The sequence below is a fragment of the Bufo bufo genome, chromosome 1 (genome assembly GCF_905171765.1).
Source record: "Bufo bufo chromosome 1, aBufBuf1.1, whole genome shotgun sequence".
Taxonomy (NCBI): domain Eukaryota; kingdom Metazoa; phylum Chordata; class Amphibia; order Anura; family Bufonidae; genus Bufo; species Bufo bufo.
In genome coordinates, this window is record NC_053389.1 from 318323459 (window position 1) to 318347682 (window position 24224).

At 40.7% G+C, this 24224-nt stretch overlaps 1 protein-coding gene across 1 annotated transcript in view; it reads right to left on the reverse strand.

The window, feature by feature from the left end:
- Window positions 1-5582: 5582 nt before the first annotated feature.
- The window catches only part of LOC121009265 (protocadherin-10-like), a 140355-nt gene continuing 121713 nt past the window's right edge, over window positions 5583-24224 (reverse strand). Inside the window, exon 4 of the mRNA XM_040442300.1 lies at window positions 5583-5839. Within this exon, the coding sequence (XP_040298234.1) occupies window positions 5583-5839 (257 nt within the window). The remainder of the gene's footprint in view (window positions 5840-24224) is intronic.

Here is a 24224-nt window from a genome sequence, read left to right on the forward strand (position 1 = left end):
GCTGTAAATGAAGATCCATATATTGGGATAGATTGCTTGTCGCACATTTGGTATTGGAGACGATGGGCCTGCCTGGGGGGTTATCTTTATTCTTATGAATTTTTGGAAGGTGATAGAAATAGGGGTTGCACGGGATTTTTGTTAGAAGGAATTTTTTTTATTTTTTATTTATGTAACCGTTACTATGAGCCTCTTTCACTAGGTTGGTTAGACTGGTATTTACATTTATGAAGGGGTTATGGTATATTTTTGAATAATATTCGGTATCGCTTAGAATCCTTTGGGCCTCGTTTTCGTACTCAGTGTAATTCTGAATGACTATTGCCCCCCCCCCCCCTTGTCGGCAGGGCGGATAACTATATAACGGTTGTTTTTGAGCGTGTTCAAAGCTACTTGTTCGGATTTTGTCAAATTACCATTATAATTATGAATAACTGATTTTTTTGGTTAAGATCTTAAGGTCAACTGAAATCAAGTCAAAAAAAGTGGGTATGCAGTGCCCTTGACTATATGACGGAAAAAAATTGGATTTCGGGCGTACATCGATATGTCTGTACTCCTGGTCTGTTGAATTGGTGTCATGCTTCTGTGGTATGGGATTTTCCCTTGAGAAGTGTCTTTTATTGTTAGAATCCTTCTGAATTTCTGAATATCGATAAAAAGCTCAAAGGGGTTAACCTTATTGTGTGGACAAAAGGAAAGTCCTTTTTGCAGTAAGCCGGTCTCTTGCTTATTCAGTTGGTATGTGGATAAATTGAATATTTTGATGGATGTGTTTGAAAGCGGTGTAGGGTTCTTCTTTTTGGTTACTTTAATTTTCCTTTTTTGGACTCCTCCTCTCTTACCTCTCCGTCTAATTTTCTTTTTGTTGGTGTTGGTCTGAAATATTTGGTTATTTGTTGGTGGTTTTTTGGAATGGCACCTGTACCTATATAGTACCGATTATTTTAACTCATGTTTGTTTATATGTATATTAACTCCGCCCATAGCCCCGCCCCCCAGCACTTCTATTACTGAGCAAAACCCAACTTCCCCTTTAGTGTTACGTCACAAATGTGGGCGTGGCCTAGAGACCCGTCCTGACGCATCACCTCCCCCTGCCGCTCTCTGTTTTATATCCATCACTGGTGCATATTTTTCACTCCAGTGACTACCGGACGTCCGTGTGAAATGTCTCTAAGTTTGCTTTTACTTATATAGTACCGATTATGTTAACTCAAGTTTGTTTATATGTATATCAACTCCGCCCATAGCCCCGCCACCTAAATCGAGGTAAGGCGCCAAAAACAAGTGTATAAATAAATGTATACTGTCCTGTATTGTATCATTGATTGTCCTGAGGAAGAGGGTCCAATTCCCTCGAAACGCGTAGACAAATAAATACCTTTTTTATTCACCTCCTGCGTTATATATTCAGCCGAGCAGCGCCCAAAAGCAAATGCTATTTGCAGTTCCAGTTTTTTCTCCCACCCTCCTGTTTTAGTGTTTTATATGCTTTCTTTTTGTCATTTATTGCTTTCTTTACAGTTCTGTTTATCCACATTGGTTTCTTTTTGTTCCTTAACCTTTTATTCCCATACGGTATGTACCTCTCACAATGAGATTTTAGGATGCTTTTAAAGATATCCCATTTTGTGGCTGTATTTTTATTTGTGAGGACTTTATCCCATTTAGTTAGGCCTATGGCCTCTCTTAGTTGGCTAAATTTAGCTTTTTTGAAGTTTGGTATTTTTGTTCCTCCCTGTAGAAACGCTCTTTTGAATGATAATTGGAAGGTTATTACTTTATGGTCACTATTTCCCAGGTGTCCCCCAACCTGCACATCTGTTGTTCTGTCAGGCCTATTGGCTAATACTAAGTCCAGTATGGCCGTCCCTCTAGTCGGGTCCTGAACCAGTTGGGAGAGGTAATTGTCTTTGGTTATTCTCAAGAACCTGTTTCCCTTATGAGATATACAAGTTTCAGCTTCCCAGTCTATATCTGGGTAGTTGAAGTCCCCCATAGTAACCACCTCATTATGATTTGCCGCCTTGTCTATCTCATTTAGTAGTAGATTTTCTGTGGACTCTGGTATATTAGGTGGTTTATAGTAAACTCCTATTAGTAATTTATTATTGTTTTTAGCTCCATGTATCTCTACCCACAGTGACTCCACATGTTCATGTCCCTCACTTATATCTTCACGGAGTGTGGGCTTTAGACAAGACTTTACATACAGGCATACCCCTCCCCCTCTCCGGTTTTGACGATCCTTTCTAAACAGACTGTAACCTTGTACATTAACTGCCCAGTCATAGCTATCATCCAGCCATGTCTCAGTTATTCCCACTATGTCATAGTCCTCCTCACACATCACTAATTCCAGTTCACCAGTTTTATTAGTCAGGCTTCTGGCATTAGTATACATACATTTGAGAGGTCTATGTATATTTTTTACCCTACACCTTTCCTTCAGTAAAGAATAAAAAAAAACATTTAAAAATAGAAAAAATTAAATAAAATAGACATATTCAGTATTGCCGCGTCCGTGACGGTCGGCTCTATAAATTTATCACATGATCGACCCAGTCCGATAAACACCATAAAAATAAATAAATAAATAACTGTCAAAAAAAGCCATTTTTGTCACCTTACATCACAAAAAGTGCAACACCAAGTGATCAAAAAGGTCCCACAAAATGGTACGAATAAAACTGTCACCTCATCCTGCAAAAAATTAGCCCCTACATAAGAAAATCTCTAAAAAAAAACAAAAAACTATAGCTCTCAGAACATGGACACATTAAAACATATTTTTTGGGGTTTCAAAAATGCTATTATTGTGTTAAAATGAAATACATTTTTAAAAGTATACATATTAGGTATTGCCGCGTCCGTAACAACCAGCTCTATAAAAATATCACATGACCTAACCCCTCAGGTGAACACCGTAAAAAAAAAAACTGTGTCAAAACAAGCAATTTTGGTCACCTTACATCACAAAAAGTGCAACACCAAGTGATCAAAAAGACGTATGTCCCACAAAATGGTACCAATAAAACCGTCACCTAATCCCACAAAAAATGAGCCCCTACATAAGAAAATCTCTCAAAAAATAAAAAAAACTATAGCTCTCAAAACATGGACACATTAAAACATAATTTTTTGGTTTCAAAAATGCTATTATTGTGTAAAATATAAATAAATAAGAAAAAGCATACATATTAGGTATCGCCACATCCGTAATGATCTGCTCTATAAAAATGTCTCTCGACCGAACCCCTCAGGTGAACGCTGTAAAAATAAATAAATAGAAACTGTGCTAAAACAACCAATTTTTTGGTCACCTTGCCCCATAAAGTGTTATAATGAATGATCAAAAAATCATATGTACCCAAAAATAGTACGAATAAAACTTATCCCCTAGTTTCCAAAATGGGGTCACTTCTTGGGAGTTTCTACTGTAAGGGTGCATCAGGGGGCTTCAAATGGGACATGGCATCTAAAAACCATGTGGAGTTCCTTTTCTTCTGCGCTCTGCCGTGTGCCCATACAGCAGTTTATGACCACATGTGGGGTGTTTCTGTAAACCGCAGAATCTGGGTAATAAATATAGATTTTTGTTTGGCTGTTAACCATCGATGTGTTAAAGAAAAAATTGGATTAAAATGGAAAATCTGCCAAAAAAGTGAAATTTTAAAATCTGATTTCCTTTAATTCTTGTGGAAACGCCTAAAGGGTTAACAAAGTTTGCAAAATCGGTTTTAAGTAACTTGAGGGGTGTAGTTTCTACAATGGGGTCATTTATGGGGGTATCCACTATGTAGGCCCCACAAAGTGACTTCAGACCTGAACTGGTCCTTAAAAAGTGGGTTTTGGCAATTTTCTTAAAAATTTGAAAAATTGCTTCTAAACTTCTAAGCTTTCTAACGTCCTAAACAAATAAAATGACTTTTCCAAAATGATGCCAACATAAAGTAGACATATGAGGAATGTTAAGTAATAAATATTTTATGAGGTATCACTTTCTGTTTTAAAAGCAGAGAAATTGAAATTTCAAAAATTACGAATTTTTCTAAACTTTTGTAAATTTGGGATTTTTTCATAAATAGAGGTGAAATATATTAACTCAAATTTATGACTATCATGAAGTACAATGTGTCACGAGAAAACAATCTCTGAATGACTTGGATAAGTAAAGGCGTTCCAAAGTTATTACCACATAAAGTGAGATATGTCAGATTTGCAAAATTAGGCCTGGTCAGGACGGGGTCAAATTGCCCAGATGGGAAGTGGTTAAAAGACAACATTCTGGCAGTCTATAGTAGTTACCACTACTTGTAGCATAACAATTTACTGAATTAAAAAAATTGTGTGATAAGCTTTCTCTAGTGGCAGCTGAAGGCAGCCATCATGTTATCTTTTAAATACATGTTTTTGCTGGAGAGTTGCAGCTCTAATTCAGAAAAAGAGATTCCAATTTAAAAGATTCATAAGCACAGAATTTAGAATCTTAAAACCACGTGATAATAAAAGGTTGAAACTTACTTTGCCCCTGAGCTCTATTCCATTCGTGGAGCAAGTGTTGCCTTGAGAGACGATTTTACATTATTGACAGTCACCCTTCACATTATAAGAAAGTGTTTAAAACCTGAATATGTTTCTGCTTTTAAAAAGCTGATTAAAACCGTGAAGTGATTTGAGATGACAAAGCGCACAGGCAGAAAATATCACATGCATTTAACTGACCAATTACTATGCTGACCTTTTTTATTTCAATTTAATTTCAGTCCTTCGCTCCACCATCTCCCAGGAGATAAGCTTTGTATTTAAAATACTCATTTTCGCATAATAATATAAACCTCCAAAGTGAGTCCAGCACTCTTTAATACAACTGGTAGTTGAAAAATAGCATATACATATATTTACATGTATTTTATCTTCCATATTTAGGGACAATGACTGTATTCCGCTGATTATGCCCTATAGGATGAAATGACTTCACACACCCTTCCATTTATACAACACACGCAGATATACAGGTCCAGCAAAAATGTATATATCCACTGTGTACTTTCACATATTAACAATGAAAGACAGAACTGGCACTAAATGGAAATCGCCAAAGGCTGAAACTCAAAATGACATTTCAGAAAGGATGTCCTCTTATTCACTCCAGTCCTCAAGGAAGTCTTTCGCTTGACTGCAGATAGAGAAAATTGCTTTTTACACACAAGCGACTTTCATTCTCACCCACATTGAATCTGTTTTACCAAATGAAATTGCATCCTGTCCATTTACTCAACACAGCTTCACTGTCATTTATTTTCATTGTCTTTGTGTACGTATATTTTGCGCCTTCATTACCTCTCCGAATGCACTTTCATTTCAAGTGTCACAGATTAATTTTAGATCTCCTTGTCCCGTTGCACTTTATTGATCGGGACCTGTCACAAATTGTGTTTCCAGAATTATCACACACAAACAGACGTCAGGTAGCTGAGTTGAGACAGTGTTCTTTACATAGTAATGACACAGTTTGTTAACTGCTGAGGTTCCAGACTGCTCAGATCGTGGCTTTGGTCCTGTATCTGCACACTCCTTCATTTTAGGTCATTGTTAATGATCATATCATCATGTACATCGCAACAAGATGTCATTTTCCTCTTCTTTCCAAAAGTGGAAAAACTGTTTTTCTCCTCGAGCTCTATATAGTGTCCATGCTTGTTAGCCAGTAATGTGGGTGTCCCCGGAATATAAACATTATGTTGATAGTCCAACGCTGGCACGTGTTGCTGAAACGGTACACCATACTTGGGGCTCCATACACCATTTGATGATGGAGGTGTCTTCTTTATATCTTTAGAAAAAAATAAAAATTCAGGTTAGTGGCCACACAAATTGATTATGTAACTATAGCACTGTATGGGATAAATAAAAATAAAATAAATCTTATTCACTGCATAATGAAAACTTTGGGGCAGCCATTCCATTCTAGGCAGGGCATTACTAGAGTAGGGAAAGATCAGGGTCTAGTTATTTCCTCCCCTTCATTTCTGACTGCCCGGAACTTGCATTTTAGAGGGCACTTTTGGTAATTTTAATACATTAAGGCCTCTTTCACACAAGCGTGTCCAGATTAGGTCCGGATGCGTCCCGATGCATTGCAGCAAACCCGCGCGAGTAGGTACGCAATTGCAGTCAGTTTTGACTGCGATTGCGTTCCGCTGTTCAGTTTTTATCGCGCGGGTGCAATGCGCTTTGCACACGCGTGATAAAAAACTGAATGTGGTAAACAGACCCGAACTTCTTCACAGAAGTTCAGGTTTGGGTTCAAGATTGTGTAGATTGTATTATTTTCACTTATAACATGGTTATAAGGGAAAATAATAGCATTCTGAATACAGAATGCATAGTACAATAGGGCTGGAGGGGTTAAAAAAATTATAATAATAATTTAACTCACCTTAATCCACTTGTTCACGCAGCCGGCATCTCTTCTGTCTTCATCTGTGAGGAATAGGACCTTTGATGACGTCACTACGCTCATCACATGGTCCGTCACATGATCTTTTACCATGGTGATGGATCATGTGACGGACCATGTGATGAACGTAGTGACGTCATCAAAGGTCCTATTCCTCACAGATGAAGACAGAAGAGATGCCGGCTGTGCGAACAGGTGGATTAAGGTGAGTTAAATTATTTTTTACATTTTTTTAACCCCTCCAGTCCTATTGTACTATGCATTCTGTATTCAGAATGCTATTATTTTCCCTTTTAACCATGTTATAAGGGGAAATAATACAATCTACACTACAACTAACCCAAACCTGAACTTCTGTGAAGAAGTTCGGGTCTGGGTACCACAGTCGGTTTTTTATCACGCTCGTGAAAAACACATTGCACCCGCGCGATAAAAACTGAACTTCGGAACACAATCGCAGTCAAAACTGACTGCAATTGCGTACCTACTCGAGCGGGTTTGCCGCAATGCACTGGGACGCATCCGGACCTTATCCGGACACGCTCGCGTGAAAGAGGCCTAAGTCTTTGATTGGTCTGGTGGTCTGTGATTTATAATGAAAACTTCCACAATTGTACAATAGTCTCTGCTCATCAATTCCCTATTGATTTTGAAGATCTCTACCTCCAGTCATTGACTAGGTCTTCACAGTGCAGTTATCAGAGCTGCCTCTTGTGACGAGCCACACACCTGCACAGATTGCCATGCTCTTGAAGTAAGCAGTGGGTTTCATTCAATGAAATTCAGCAGAGATCTTTAAAAAATACAAGGAACTGATAGACTCAAAATGTTTCATTATACAATCAGTAAGCTTTATTTGCTGATCCGGGAATACCCCTTAAATGAAACAAAACCATTTTAATATAAGTAAGCAATGCTTTGAGAGAAAAGGGGTCAATTCACACTGTGTTTTTGGTACTGATTTTGGCACATTTCAGCCTCAAAATCCCCTCCAAGAATTCCTCAAATAGCCTCCCATTCATTTTAGTGGAAAGCAGCACTTGCTTTGTTGTTCCACATGGAACATGGATTTTCAAAATCCATCATATTAACATACCTATAGACAGAGGAAGATTTGAAGTGATAAGAGACAGAGTGACCCAATTTTGCACCTTTTTGGATTTTTAAGCCTCTCTTAAGACAAAGTTCTTTTTCTATTCAATTCCCATTCCCTCTGATTATCCCCTTGGTATTTTTTCCTGCACAATATCACCCCATCACCCACCGAACAGCTTTATTCAAGTAAATTGGTCCATCTACAGTTCCCTGCACAGTGGATGACTGCTGCACAGGGAAAGACTATGAAGGAGCCACAGCTCTGAAGCAGCGTAGGAGCCCCTATATTCTTACAGTCGGAACCCCCATCGACTGTAACACAATGTCAAATCCTAGTAATATATCACTATATGAGATGGAAATATCAATAAAATAATGTAAAGTAATATTGGATATTAAATAATGTAATATATACACTTAGGGGCACATTTATTAAGACTGGCGTTTTAGACGCCGGTCTTAATAACCCCTATAACTGCTGGCGCCAGTCTGTACATAACTTTGGCGGATCCTCCGCCACTTCTAAAGCTGTTTTACATTTAAACCATTTTATGCTAGCCCAATCCTTTCCCTGCCACACCCCCTTTTTTAGACCTGGCGTGAACGGGGAAAAATCGCAGATTGCAGCGCAAAGGACCTAATTTAGACATTTTTCTGTTTGATAAATGTCCCCAGCCAGTTACTTCTCATACTGTGCAACTCCCAGCCAAGTTGATCACAAGGGGAGCTGTGAGCCGCCACTACTAGATCCTATTTTGCTGGGCAGTCATGCACTAAATGAGCATTTTAAATTAGAATGGCCATTAAATTAATAAACCTTTATTGTTGTCAGTAAATATGTCTGGTTTCCAAATCCCAGAGTAGATTAGGAGATGTAATTAAAGGGAGATGCTGCCTGGAGATGACCCACTAAAGCAGACAATCCATTTAATCTACAGAATGCTAAATGAAGCAATAATATATTATATTCGTATTATTATACTTGTTATTTCTTTGGGGTAAATTTGCATTGTTGGGATTAATTTTTGAGATTTAAAGGTTTCCATTTTGTCCCAAACTCTCAGCATTATTATTGTCTTCCATTAAAATCTCTTCCTGTATAATCTCTACTCTTCAATAAAAACACCTAACTATAATAAAATGTTAACATCATATATTTTATACAAGTATGTTATTAATATGCATGTAAAGAATAAGATATCCATAATGTACAATTTAGTGCAGAGCCCTACAGTATTAGATAATCCGTAAATGGAAAACTGCAGTTACAGCGATCATGTTCCCTAAGGCGAGAGCTATGGGATTAGCACCTTAGAGGGTTCTCTATATTTTCTTTGTAAAGCACTAGGGGCATTCTGATTTTCTCTATGTAATTCTGGATTCCACAAATAGCTATAAATGAGCAACCGGCAATTTGCAGTCACAAGGCTGCAGAACCGGGTACACAGTTTGATCAGTCGATAATTGCATCAGTTGACAGAAACCCTGGAACTGACGGGAGCAAAGCCTGAAAGAGAGCAGTTTATAAATTAGCTACTATGATATTTTGAATACTGCAAATGTTTCAAACTGTGATTGAATACACATCTATGCAGATTGCAGATAGTTCAGTGCAGATTGCTTTCTTTTACATAAGCTGAGCATGAACTAATGTATCTGATTCTAGCCTTGGGGTCAGGCAAGGCTTAGAAATTAGAGCTGGTGGGGAATGGAAACCCCACATGATCCCCAATAAGAGTCACAAAAAGAAGGAGGCCTATGATGTGTGTGGCCCTCTCTACTGCAGTGCATAGTGTATGCATGACCACTTCACTTATTTTTAGTAAAAGAGAAGCTGTGCAATGCAGTCTGCAGGCAGCATGTTATAGAGCAGGAGGAGCTGAGCAGATTGATATATAGTTTTATGAGAAAAGATTTACTAAAACTTGTTATCTTAAACAATTAGAATTTCTGCTCTTTCTGAGCTCAAGATGTCCCATTAGGCTTTTTTCAGTGATTGATAGCATTCCCTGTGTAAGTGTGTATACAGAGATAGCTGGTAATCATTAGACTGCCCCGTGTACAACTGAACCCAGAAAAAGCAGAGACTTAAATCTATGACAACACAAAACTACACTGAACAAAAATATAAACGCAACACTTTCGGTTTTGCTCCCATTTTGCATGAGCTGAACTCAAAGATCTGAAACATTTTCTACATACACAAAAGACCCATTACTCTTAAATCTTGTTCAAAAATCTGTCTAAATCTGTGTTAGTGAGGATTTCTCCTTTGCTGAGATAATCCATCCCACCTCACATGTGTGGCATATCAAGGTGCTGATTAGACAGCATGAATCCCACAATAAAAGGTCACTCTGAAATGTGCACAGTTTTGCCTTACGGATCAGGTTGTTGATTGTGGCCTGTGGAATGTTGGTCCACTCCTCTTCAATAGCTGTGCGAAGTTGCAGAATATTGGCAGGAACTGGAGCATGCTGTCGTATACGCCGATCCAGAGCATCCCAAACATGCTCAATGGGTGATGTCCGGTGAGTATGCTGGCCATGCAAGAACTGGGATGTTTTCAGCTTCCAGGAATTGTGTACAGATCCTTGCAATATGAGGCCGTGCATTATCATGCTGCAACATGAGGTGATGGTCAGGGATGAATGGTACAACAACGGGCCTCAGGATCTCGTCACGCTATCTCTGTGCATTCAAAATGCCATCTATAAAATACACCTCAAAATGCCATCTATAAAATGAGGTGGGCTGGATTATCACGGCAAAGGAGAAGTGCTCACTAACACAGATTGAGACAGATTTGTGAACAATATTTGAGAGTAATGGGTCTTTTGTGTATGTAGAAAATGTTTCAGATCTTTGAGTTCAGCTCAGGCAAAATGGGAGCAAAACCGGAAGTGTTGTGTTTATATTTTGTTCAGTGTATATATTCATCGGCTCAGTTCCTCCTGCTGCTCATAGATTACTGCATTTCAGTGACAGTTTATTTTTAAATGGGAACATTGAGCAGTCATCAAGGGATCCATTTTTCCTAAGAAGTGTGCAGTATATACCCTACTCGTATAAATATTAAACGCCAGTGGTGTAACTAGGAAACTCTGAAACCCACATCATCTGGCCAGGGCAAGGAGAGTGGGTGGTGGATGCTACAACAACATTCTGGTAATGCTGGGAGTTGTAGTCTCTGCTCTTATACCCCTCTCTCTATAATTTCTACTGAGGCTTCTAATAACAGTTTGGACATGCTGGGACTTGTAGTTCTCTCCTCTTATACCCCTCCCTCTGTAATGTACAGTATATTGATTACCAATTATTACAGTCTGGACATGCTGGGGGTTGGAGCTCTCTCCGCTTAAAACCCTCACCGAGTAATGTCATCTGATGCCCTATAATAACAATCTGAACATCCTGGAAGCTGTAGTTCCCTTCTTTTCTACAGTTTCCCTGTAATGTCCAATTGTGTTCAATAATAACAGCTTGGACATGTTGAAAGATGTAGTTCCCTCCTCTTTTACCCCTCCATGTATAGCCCTCTCATTTCCAACCCAGTCATGATGAGAATTGTAGTTCTCTTTTCACTGTTATGATGCTCTGCATCTCAGGTGTGTATTAGGCTTTATTCGCATGTGTGCTAGTAACTTTTGCTGTTCTGCTCTGTCATAGGAGATAGGAGCATGCTAGTAACTTTTGCTGTTCTGCTCTGTCATAGGAGATAGGAGCACAACTACTAACATCACAGTAGTGCCAGATCTGGCACATCATGGACGACAACACATTATAGATCCCACTGACTATGACGAGATCTGACGGATTTCCATCATGGAGCCTGGGAGGCGGCAAAATTCTCCAGCAGCTGAGGTGTGTATTAGGAGATTCTGCAGCAGGTGAGGTGTGTATTAGGAGATTCTGCAGTAGCTGAGGAGTGTATTAGAAAGTCACTTTCTAATGCACACACGGTAACATAGGACCTCCATTTTACCATGAGGTAATAACAAATTCTTCTGATCTGCCATAAATATCTTTAGTGTAGCTGGAAAACATCTTCAAAGGAGTATTCAAATGATGAAACATTTATGGAAGATCCAGAGGCGGATCAGTATACAGCTTTAATGTGTGTACAGGTCAATATTCAATATATACAGCAATATTTGCCAACATATGTGTGTTTCATAGCTGCTAGCAAACGGTAAATAGGTAATAGTAGTCTGCATATATTACTACTACCTAAATTAGCCACAGATTTCCAGCAGCGTTAAAACACAGGCAAAATGGGCAGGATTGCAGACAGAGATAGTGTCCTTCCAGCTCCCAATCCTCTGTCTCACCTTTCAGAGAGCCTCCCGCTACCATGAAGCAGGGTAGGAATCAGGGGCGGATGTACCGCCTGTGCAGCTTGTTCAGCTGCACAGGGGCCCAGTGTGGGAGGGGGCCCCTTCTTACCGGCGGCAGGGGGAGATGAGCACTTCCATTGTGGAAGCGCTCATCTCTCTATATTCATCTGTATCGCCGTCCTTAGGAGGAGGAGCACTATGGGGGCCCTATTTTAAATACTAGCACACATGGGGGACACTATGGAGGGGGAGGAGCACTATGGGGGCCCTATCTTATATACTAGCACACATGGGGGGGCACTATGGAGGGGGAGGATCACTATGGGGGCTCTATCTTATATACTGGCACACATGGGGGGCACTATGGAGAAGGGAGGAGAGGAGCACTATGGGGGCATCTTCTGGGGCCCTATCTTATATACTGGCAAACATTGGGGTCCCTATGGAGGGGGATCAGCACTATGGGGGCCCTATCTTATATACTAGCACACATGGGGGGCACTATGAAGAAGGAGAGAGCACTATGGGTGCATCTACTGGGGACCCTATCTTATATACTGGCACACATGGGGGCCACTATGGAGAATGGGAGAATAGGAGCACTATTGGGTAATTATATAGGGTAATTATACTGGCACACATTATGGGGGCATTTTATACTGGCACATTGTCAAGCACCATGGGGACAAGGGGAGGCATACTATTGGGGCACGATATAGGAGTATTTTATACTGGCGCAAATTATAGGGCACTATGGGGACCTTGGCTCAACTGGGGGCACTAAGAGGGTTTTTTGGGCACACAGTAGGGGGCATTGGCACACATTATGAGGGCACTATGGGGACATTGACTCTACAGGGGGCACTAAGAGGAGGTATTTTTTATACTGCCACACAACAGGGCATTTTTATGTACTGGCGCACATTATAAGGGGACATTTTTCTATATTTTTATAGAGCGCTGAATGTTTTCCTTGTGACAAGCCAATAATATTATCTGCTGAAAGTCAAAATTGACCAGAAACATGCATGATTAATGTCTGGATTGCTATTTCAATAAAGACCACATATGAAAAAAGATCATTTTAGGAGTGCAAAGTGTCTTATGTATAAAACTTGCAATATGCAAGCTAAAAAACCAGTGCCAGCTACTACAGACAGAGACAAGCTCCTGCGACCCTAGTTTCATGTGGTGAAACATTCACCAGTGCAATTCAGTTCTTGTACCCAGTATGACACCCATGGCTGCCACCCATCCCTATAGTACTATGTACACAGATTCCCCAACATCACAACTAGAGATGAGTGAATTTTTTAAAAAATTTTAAAAAAATGCAATTTGGCTGGTTCGCCAAATTTTTCGGAACAATTCACTTCGATCTGAATTTATTAGCGGTGAATCTCATTAAAAAATTGCTAATTCCTGGCTGCTGAGGCCTTTAGAGTGGTGTAGAACACTGTGCCTTGCAGTAACACGCATAGGGAATCTGCTGTGGTAGTGAAATAATACTGCGAGTCAATATGACATGCAGATGACAGGCGTCGCTCTTAGAATCACTGCACACTTCACTTATTTGGGCACTCACGGGGCCAAAACCAACCAAATAACTCAAGTATGAACTCAGCCTTACAGGTAGACGTTAGCGCCAAGAAGAAGCGCACTCCTTTTACACAGTCGTCAGCTCATTCCACATAGATTTCTACAAAACCTGTTCTATTAAACGCAAATACAAATAGAGCCCCCCTACAAAGTGGAGAGGGTATCAGCACTAAGTTTGTGTTGACGCCACTGATTCATTTTCCCCATTCTCTGATCCGTCAGAACAATTACCCAGAAAAAACGGATCCTGTCTGTGGAGCATATGACTTTACTCGGTCAGCATTTGCTCAATAATCCATCAGTATTGCTAAAGGCAAAAAATACTGGAGAGGATCTAAAACAGAGATGACACGTTAATGGAATATTTGCATGTCTTCTGTGTTTTGAACCCACTCCTGCTTTTGGCTACCAAATCATAAGCCAATTCTGATGGGACCATACAGGCCTTACAGCTGCTACACAGACAGGATCCGTTTTGCGTCTCATTTTTCCTTCCTTCTGACAGATCAGAAGAAGTGTCAAATAAATGATGATGTCGGCCAGGCCGAAAGCCAAAATAGTGGACCAGTCATGAAGTGGGGAGGGTGGGAACAGCATGAGAAGTCCACAGAGTGGACCTATGACATAGTAGTGAGGTGAAAGCAGCATGAGGAGACCACAGAGTGGCCCAATGACAGGGTCTGGAGGCGGAAGCAGTTTGATGAGGCCACCGAGTGGCACAATGACAGAGTCTGGAGGTGGCGGCAGCAGCAGCAGCATCCGGAGGAGGCCACAGAGTGGCACAATGACAGAGTCTGGAGGTGGCGGCAGCATGAGTAGGCCACAGAGTGGCACAATGACAGAGTCTGGAGATGGCGGCAGCAGCATCAGGAGGAGGCCACAGAGTGGCACAATGACAGAGTCTGGAGGTGGCAGCAGCATGAGGAGACCACAGAGAGGCACAAAGACAGAGTCTGGAGGTGGCGACAGCATTAGGAGGCCACAGAGTGGCAAGGTGACATACTGTGGAGGTGGGTGGCAATACCAGTACCCACTGAAGATGGTGGGTGAAAGAAGGAGCACGTGGCATCAGGCGGGTAACAGCATCAGAATAGTAGCTAAGGTAGGTAGCCAGAAGAAACTGGTCTCTTTTGTCAAATTATTGGTGTGGCACCATGGATGATCTAGTCTGATGCATTAGTCATTGGTGTGTGGAAATCCTGGCTGATCCACGCCTGATTCATCTTGATGCAGTGTCCCACTATGTGCTATATGTGGGCACTTTAAACTCTTGCTAAATGTCATATCAAATGTATTGTATGCTGTAATTCCCTTTAACAGGCTGGCAGTGTCATTTACCTTTATTCGCCCCTCGGTGGTGCTGGCACCACTTATATATATAGCTGGGGGGGTGTCAAGTCAGTATGTGTGTTGAGGATGAGAATGAAGAGAGGAGGAAGTTAATGGAGGAGGTGGAAATAAGTTTTTCCACCGAAATAATTTACAAAAGATTTTACCGCATGTAAGTGCAGCGCTTAACGTTCAATACAATTTATTTTTCTACCGAAATAAGTCACAAAAGATTTTACCACATATAACCGCAGCGCTGAACGCTGAATGAAATTAGTTTTTCCACCGGAATAATTCACAAAAGATTTGAGCGCATATAAGTGCAGCGCCGAACGCTGAATACAATTTTTTTTACACCAAAATAAGTCACTAAAGATTTGACCGCATATAAGTGCAGCGCTGAACGCTGAATACAATTTTTTTGTCCACCAAAATAAGTCACAAATGATTTTACCACATATAACTGCAGCGCTGAACACTGAATACAATTTATTTTTCCATTGAAATAATTCACAAAATATTTTACTGCATATAAGTGCAGCGCTGAACGCTGAATAAAATTTCTTTTTTCACCAAAATACTTCAATGAAGATTTTACCACATATAACGGAGCACGGAGATGGAAAGGGTCTTCAGATTCCCCCCGTACTATACTAACGTCTCATAAATGAACCGCTGCTCCCTACAGCAGCTCCTGGGAAGGTCATGGAGCGTCCCTGTCATCCGGCATCTATTCGCTCCACTGAAGAATTATTTTGAAAGTCTGTAGAAGCCACATCGGGCCCCCACGCAGCATATTTATCATGGAGACATCATGGAGATTTTACTGCATATAACCGTAGCGCTGACTGCTGAATAAATTTAGTTTTTCGACCAGGTAGGTAGGCTGCTGCGAAGCAGGTGCTTCACCCCGGGCATGTTTGGCTCCTGACCTCCCACTGCTGCCACCCTGCTGAATCCCAGCCCTGCTTTCAACACATATAACCGCCAACGTGAACTGAGAATGTATTTTTCTGTTTTTACTGAAATAGGCCACTAAACGCTTTCAACACATATAACCGCGGCCGACGTAAACTGAGAATGTATTTTTCTTTTTGTACTGAATTAGGGCACTAAACGCTTTCAACACATATAACCGCCGCCGACATGAACTGAGAATGTATTTTTTTTTGTACTGAAATAGGCCACTAAATGCTTTCAACACATATAACCGCCGCCGACGTCAACTGAGAATGCATTTTTCTGTTTGTACTGAAATAGGCCACTAAACACTTTCAACACATATAACTGCCGCCGACGTGAACCGAAAATGTATTTTTCTGCTTGTACTGAAATAGGCCACTAAACGCTTTCAACACATATAACCGCTGAAGACGTGAACTGAGAATGTATATTTATTTTTGTACTGAAATAGAAAATTAACACATATAACCGCCGCACTGACTGACTGCTACTGCCTCTACTTCCGTGAATCCCTGCACCACCACTTCCCGGGTAGGTAGGCTGCTGCGAAGCAGGTGCTCTACCCCGGGCACATTTGGCTCCCGACCTCCCACTGCTGCCACCCTGCTGACTCACAGCCATGCTTTCAACACATATAACCACCGACGTGAACTGAGAATACATTTTTCTTATTGTACTGAAATAGGCCAGTAAACGCTTTCAGCAGAAATAAATAAATGCACCAGTGAAGTGCGTACATATTTTTCTTTTTTTACTGTAATACGCCCCTATACGCTTTAAACAGAAATAACTGCAACAGTGCAGTGCGTACATATTTTTATTTTTGGACTGAAATAGGCCACTATACGCTTTGACTAGAAAACAATCAAAGAGTGAAGTGTGTATATATTTTTCTTGTAGTGCTGAAATACGCCCCTATACGCTTTCACCAGAAATAACTGCAACAGTGCAGTGCGTATATATTATTTTTTTTTTTATGAAGTACGCCCCTATACGCTTTCAACAGAAATAACTGCAGAAGTGAAATGCGTATATATTTTTCTTGTCATACTGAATAAGATACTAAGATGTAAGCCACTAAAGGCTTTTCAACGTAACACTTGCAGCCCAATAACAAAAAGCTGGAATGACAGAGCTGTCTAATGACTATTTGGATCACCAAATAAACTTTCCCTGCACTTGTAAATCACTTTCCTATCAATGTTCCTAGCGCCTTCTGATGTCCCTCCCTGCACTAAGATGCTGTGAAATGTTTCCTCACTATCCTTTCCCTGCACTTATAAATCCTTTTTTCATTTTTTTTTTTTTTAAAACATAGAGGTTTTTCCAATTGCTGTACCTAGCGTCTTCACACATCTGTCCCTGCACTCTGAACGCTGTAAAATTGCTAAATCTAAAATGGCTGCCGTATTTAAAGGGCTGTGACAACACAGGGCTGGCTGGCTGCTGATTGGCTGCATGCAGGCATGTCATACTGGGTGATCCAGCCTTCCCAGAGTTCCTTGCCCCATGTCCTCAGTCCTTATACATGTAGCCGCCATTTTAGGAAAATTGTGATTCGTTACCACGAAGCGCGAAGAAATTCGCATTCATTGCAAATCTAATTTGTACTGAAATTCTGATGGAATTCCACTTTGTCAGCTTCAATTCGCTCATCTCTAATCGCAACCTTACTCCACCATTGCAAGCAGGTTTAGGAAAGCCAGGAACTAGGTGTAAGTAAGTATATAGGCTGCTATCTACTGGAATAATCCAGCGGATAATGGCCAATTTCTTTATGTGCTGTGCTCCCCCCCACGGAAACTGGATAAAAACCTATTATCACCAGGCGACCAATGGATGGTGTCTAAAAGTAGGGATACTCTCAAGAGAACCAGGGCTCCATAGGAGCCACATAGTCTTCTTCTGCGGTACACACAGCCACAAGTTTTTAATTTTTAATAAACACCAAAGGACCTTTCTTAATTTATTCTTGATGGTCTCCTTTAATAAATTGCAAGCCAAATAAAGAGACATGATCAGAATGAAATATCATTGGATGAAATGTAGCAAAATAAATTTGCATTGCTTATATATATATATATATATATATATATATACACACTGTATATGGAGTTAGCAGCACTTTGAGATGACAGGTGCAAAGTCCTTGTATAGGATTCTATATCTATCTATGATATATATATATATATATATAAATATATATATATACTCTGTGTATTGCTGAAATTAACATTCTAATCTTAATTTTATTTTAAGTGTAAGTAGATATTCTCTAAAGCAAGCTACTTACTATTTCTAGCTGAAAGGTTGTTTGTAAGTCACAGGAAGGGAATTGGAAATTTACATGTGTTAGTTAAGCAATTATGAGGCAATTATTACAAGATATGATTAGAAAAACAGAAAGCCCAGTGATAATACAATCATTAATTATCCGCTGGAATGTAATAGGTAACATGTTTACTCTGAGACTGATTTAATTTTCTAAAGGAAGTCGATCTAAATTAAGAAAGGCTATCCAAATGAAAACAGTTTACATTAGGATAGGGACCAGGGAGGGGATATAATTACTAATTGCGAATACAGTGCATGCAGGACTAATCTAATGGACTTTCACTAGAACATGACCAATAATATTGCATATGTGAGGGTCAGTTCTTGGGATTAAACAAAGAACATTTAAGCCACTGCAAAATTAAAGCCACTGCATTCTGTGCACAACAGAAGCAGTCATCTGTGAAATGTACTTTTTGTATATGCAGCGATCGCAAGCTCAGCTGATATGATCATCTATTTTTTAAAAGGTACAATTATACAGCTCGGTGCAAAAGAAGATGCAGGCAAGTGGAACGGTACAGAAAATATGCAGCATCGAAAAGGTAATTCAACATTTATCAAAGAAATAAATAAAAACAATACTTTACTTAAAGGGTTTATCTGGAGATATAATAAATAAATCTCAATGTGAATACAAAGTTTGCCAACTGGTGTTTTTATGTGTTCTCTACATCCTAATCAATCTTTATAGTGGCACACGGGACAATTTATTTATTATACTCACTTATATAGCGCTGGCATATTCCGCAGCAACTTTACAGACATTATCATTACTTGCTGTCCCCAGTGGAGCCAACAATCTAGATTCCCTATCAGTATGTCTTTGGAGTGGGAGGAAACTGGAGTACCCAAAGGAAACCCACACAAACTCCAAGCAGATGTTAACTTTAGTTAGATTTGAACCTACGACCGCAGAGCTGCAAGTGCTAACCACTGAGCCACTGTGCTGAACAAAGTAAGTAGGGTTCTTAAAATAAAATTCTCGAAGCTTTACACATTACCAAATCAGAACACCTTCTTTAATTAAGGAAATACACGCAAACACAGGGTGAACATACAAACTCCATGAAGATGGCCTAACTAACTGGGAGACTGTACTCAAAAATAAAAAATGCAGCCACAAAATGGGATATTTTTAAAAGCATCCTAAACTCTAATTGTGAGAGGTACATATCTCATGGGAATAAAAGGGTGAGGAACAAGAAAAAAAACTATGTGGATAAATAGAATTGTAAAGGAAGCAATAAAGAACAAAAAGAAAGCATTTAAATCACTAAAATAGGAGGGTAGCGGGGAAGCATTGAAAAACTATAAGGAACAAATAGAATATGTAAAAGACATATAAAATCAGCCAAACTAGAGACTGAGAGATTCATTGCCAAAGAGAGTAAAACTAACCCTAAAATATTCTTTAATGATATAAATGGTAAAAATTATAAATCTGAAGGTGTCAGCCCTTCACAGCCCTTTTCCCCATTAAAAGTGGCCTGTCTGACCCAGGAAGAAGTTCAGCAGCGTCTTAAAAATATTAAAATAGACAAATAGCTGGGACAAGATGGCAAGAGATGCTATCTTTGAGTACTTCAATAAAAATAAGCGAATAACGCTGTATCAGTTTGGCTTCATGAAGGATAGGTCATGTCAAACTATTTTATTTAGTTTCTATAAGGAGGTAAGTTCTAAACTAGACCAGGGTAAGTCATTGGATGTCATATATCTTGACTTCTCCAAAGCATTTGATACTGTGCCACATAAAAGATTAGTATATAAAATGAGAATGCTTGGACTGGGGGAAAATTTCTGTATGTGGGTAAGTAACTGGTTCAGTGATAGAAAACATAGGGTGGTTATTTACGGCACACACTCGGATTGGGTCACTGTCCCTAATGGGGTACCACAGCGGTCAGTATTGGACCCTATTCTCTTCAATATATTTATTAGGGATCTTGTAGAAGGCTTGCACAGTAAAATATAAATTTTTGCAGATGACACTAAACTGTGTAAAGTAATTTACACGGAAGAGGACAGTATACTGCTACAGATGGATCTGGCAATGTTGGAGGCTTGGGCAGAAAAGAGCCAGATGTGGTTTAACACTGACAAATGTAAGGTTATGCACATGGGAAGGAATACTGTAATGCAAGTCACCAGAACAAGACTAAATGGTAAAACACTGGGTAACACTGACAGGGAAAAGGGCTTTAATTAAAGACACTGTCTATACTTTTTTTTTATTATTATTGAAACATCCACTGTATGCTTTATAATATACTATACTAAAACCAAGATAACTAGAACAGGTCCCATGCACCACAGCTACATATCAGAGATGAGTTGGCATAATACTGCCATGCACTGCTTAATAGTACTATACAAAGTCCAGATAACTGTGTCTAGGCCTTTAAGCCAAACATCAGAAAATCCTTCTGAGGCTGGTTACATGGGCATTAGTTACACATACCTGCTGACAATTATTTGACCTCCCTTGATTATTGAGATCAGAATTGCTGAATTTATATTTTGATACAATTTTCTATACCTTTTCAAGGCTTTTTTGGTAATTTTAATTATTATTTTCTTATTTTTATTATTTAAAGGTAATTTAAATCAATTTTAAATGAGAAAATAAACGTATCTGTAAGCTTCCCCATGTATTCTAGCTCAGAGGGTACTAATATCATCTAAAATTCACAAATAGACAGGCAGACTGCTGTGCAGAAATCATTTGATTATTTTTTATTTCAGTTCTGAGCAAGAGAAGACTCTACAGGGAACATTAGAATAAGCCAAAAGTTAATAACTACATTAAAATGTTTATTTTAGATTTACCGGATATGTATTAGTCAGCCATAAAAAGAAACTATACTTGCAAGCTAAAGTATATCACTGACAACTTCCCACATGTCTTGTTAGAACATATTAAACTAGGTTGTCAACAGTGTTATGTAAATAAACTTTGGTCATTGTATAATATCAAATAGCTTACAACTTTCTACTATCTTTGTCAATTACTCACCATTGTCAAAAACTTTATATGTGAGTGAATGGAGACATGGGTATGGTAAGCTCACACATGTTGGATTTGCCTATGACAAATCCGTCATGTATTTATCAAAAAATCCACAATAGAAATCCCAGGTTACACTCAGAACAGACCAATGCAAGAAATATTCCCATTATCTTTCAGTGTAGCTGATCAGTGGCTTTTCTGAGTGGAATTCAATTATTTGGATTGGATGTGAAATGTCCAAAAATTCAGCACGGAATACACACCTAAATCCTGATCCTTACTTCTGAAAGGGGTTCTCCGGGAATTAAGAAAAGGAAAATGATTAAAAATTACTTTATAATAAATATATTCCCAAATACCTTTTCATTAGTTATAATTAGAGTTGAGCGAACACCTGGATGTTCGGGTTCGACGAGTTCGGCCGAACTTTCGAAAAATGTTCGGGTTCGGGATCCGAACTCGACCCGAACTTCATCCCGAACCCGAACCCCATAGAAGTCAATGGGGACCCGAACTTTTGGGCACTAAAAAGGCTGTAAAACACACCCGGAAAGGGCTAGAGGGCTGCAAAAGGCAGCAAAATGTAGTTAAATCCCCTGCAAACAAATGTAGATAGGGAAATGATGAGTTAACATAAAATAAATAAAAATGAAACAATATTAATTGGAGTGAGGTCCCATAGCACAGAATCAGGCTTCAAGTCACCCACCAATGGAGAAGGTCACTTACTATTATTTTGACCACAGCACCCAGACAAAGGAGAGAGGTCCCACAGCAGAGAACCAGGCATCATATCACCCACCACAGGAGTAGGCCACCATTTAGTTACTTTGACCCCTACACCCAGACGGAGGAGAGAGGTTACACAGCAGAGAATCAGGCATTTAGATCACCCACCACAGGAGTAGGCCACCATTGAATCAGACCCTGGCAACCATGTCAGATGGCACAACCATCAGCTTTATATCAATCAGCACAGGAGAAGGCGACTTTGAAAGACTTTGACCCCTACACCCAGACGGAGGAGAGAGGTTTCACAGCAGAGAATCAGGCATTTAGATCACCCACCACAGGAGTAGGCCCCCATTGAATCAGACCCTGGCAACCATGTCAGATGGCACAACCATCAGCTTTATATCAATCAGCACAGGAGAAGGCGACTTTGAAAGACTTTGACCCCTACACCCAGACGGAGGAGAGAGGTTTCACAGCAGAGAATCAGGCATTTAGATCACCCACCACAGGAGTAGGCCCCCATTGAATCAGACCCTGGCAACCATGTCAGATGGCACAACCATCAGCTTTATATCAATCAGCACAGGAGAAGGCGACTTTGAAAGACTTTGACCCCTACACCCAGATGGAGGAGAGAGGTTTCACAGCAGAGAATCAGGCATCATATCAGCCACCACAGGAGAAGCCACCATTTAGTTACTTTGACCCCTGCACCCAGGAAGAGGAGAGAGGCACCACAGCACATATTCTGGCATCATATCAGCCACCACAGGAGAAGCCACCATTGAGTTACTTTGACCCCTGCACCCAGGAAGAGGAGAGAGGCACCACAGCACATATTCTGGCATCATATCAGCCACCACAGGAGAAGCCACCATTTAGTTACTTTGACCCCTGCACCCAGGAAGAGGAGAGAGGCCCCACAGCACATATTCTGGCATCATACTAACCACCACAGGAGAAGCCACCATTTAGTTACTTTGACCCCTGCACCCAGGAAGAGGAGAGAGGCACCACAGCACATATTCTGGCATCATATCAGCCACCACAGGAGAAGCCACCATTGAGTTACTTTGACCCCCGCACCCAGGAAGAGGAGAGAGGCACCACAGCACATATTCTGGCATCATATCAGCCACCACAGGAGAAGCCACCATTGAGTTACTTTGACCCCCGCACCCAGGAAGAGGAGAGAGGCACCACAGCACATATTCTGGCATCATATCAGCCACCACAGGAGAAGCCACCATTTAGTTACTTTGACCCCTGCACCCAGGAAGAGGAGAGAGGCCCCACAGCACATATTCTGGCATCATACTAACCACCACAGGAGAAGCCACCATTTAGTTACTTTGACCCCTGCACCCAGGAAGAGGAGAGAGGCACCACAGCACATATTTTGGCATCATATCAGCCACCACAGGAGAAGCCACCATTGAGTTACTTTGACCCCTGCACCCAGGAAGAGGAGAGAGGCCCCACAGCACATATTCTGGCATCATATCAGCCACCACAGGAGAAGCCACCATTTAGTTACTTTGACCCCTTCACCCAAACAGAGGAGAGAGGTTCCACATCAGAGAATCAGGCATCATATCAACCACCACAGGAGTAGGCCACAATTTAATGGGACCCCGGCAACCATGTCAGATGGCACAACCATCAGCTTCATATCAATCAGCACAGGAGAAGGCGACTTTGAAAGACTTTGACCCCTACACCCAGACGGAGGAGAGAGGTTTCACAGCAGAGAATCAGGCATTTAGATCACCCACCACAGGAGTAGGCCCCCATTGAATCAGACCCTGGCAACCATGTCAGATGGCACAACCATCAGCTTTATATCAATCAGCACAGGAGAAGCCACCATTGAGTTACTTTGACCCCTGCACCCAGGAAGAGGAGAGAGGCCCCACAGCCCATATTCTGGCATCATACTAACCACCACAGGAGAAGCCACCATTTAGTTACTTTGACCCCTGCACCCAGGAAGAGGAGAGAGGCACCACAGCACATATTCTGGCATCATATCAGCCACCACAGGAGAAGCCACCATTGAGTTACTTTGACCCCCGCACCCAGGAAGAGGAGAGAGGCACCACAGCACATATTCTGGCATCATATCAGCCACCACAGGAGAAGCCACCATTGAGTTACTTTGACCCCTGCACCCAGGAAGAGGAGAGAGGCCCCACAGCACATATTCTGGCATCATATCAGCCACCACAGGAGAAGCCACCATTTAGTTACTTTGACCCCTTCACCCAAACAGAGGAGAGAGGTTCCACATCAGAGAATCAGGCATCATATCAACCACCACAGGAGTAGGCCACAATTTAATGGGACCCCGGCA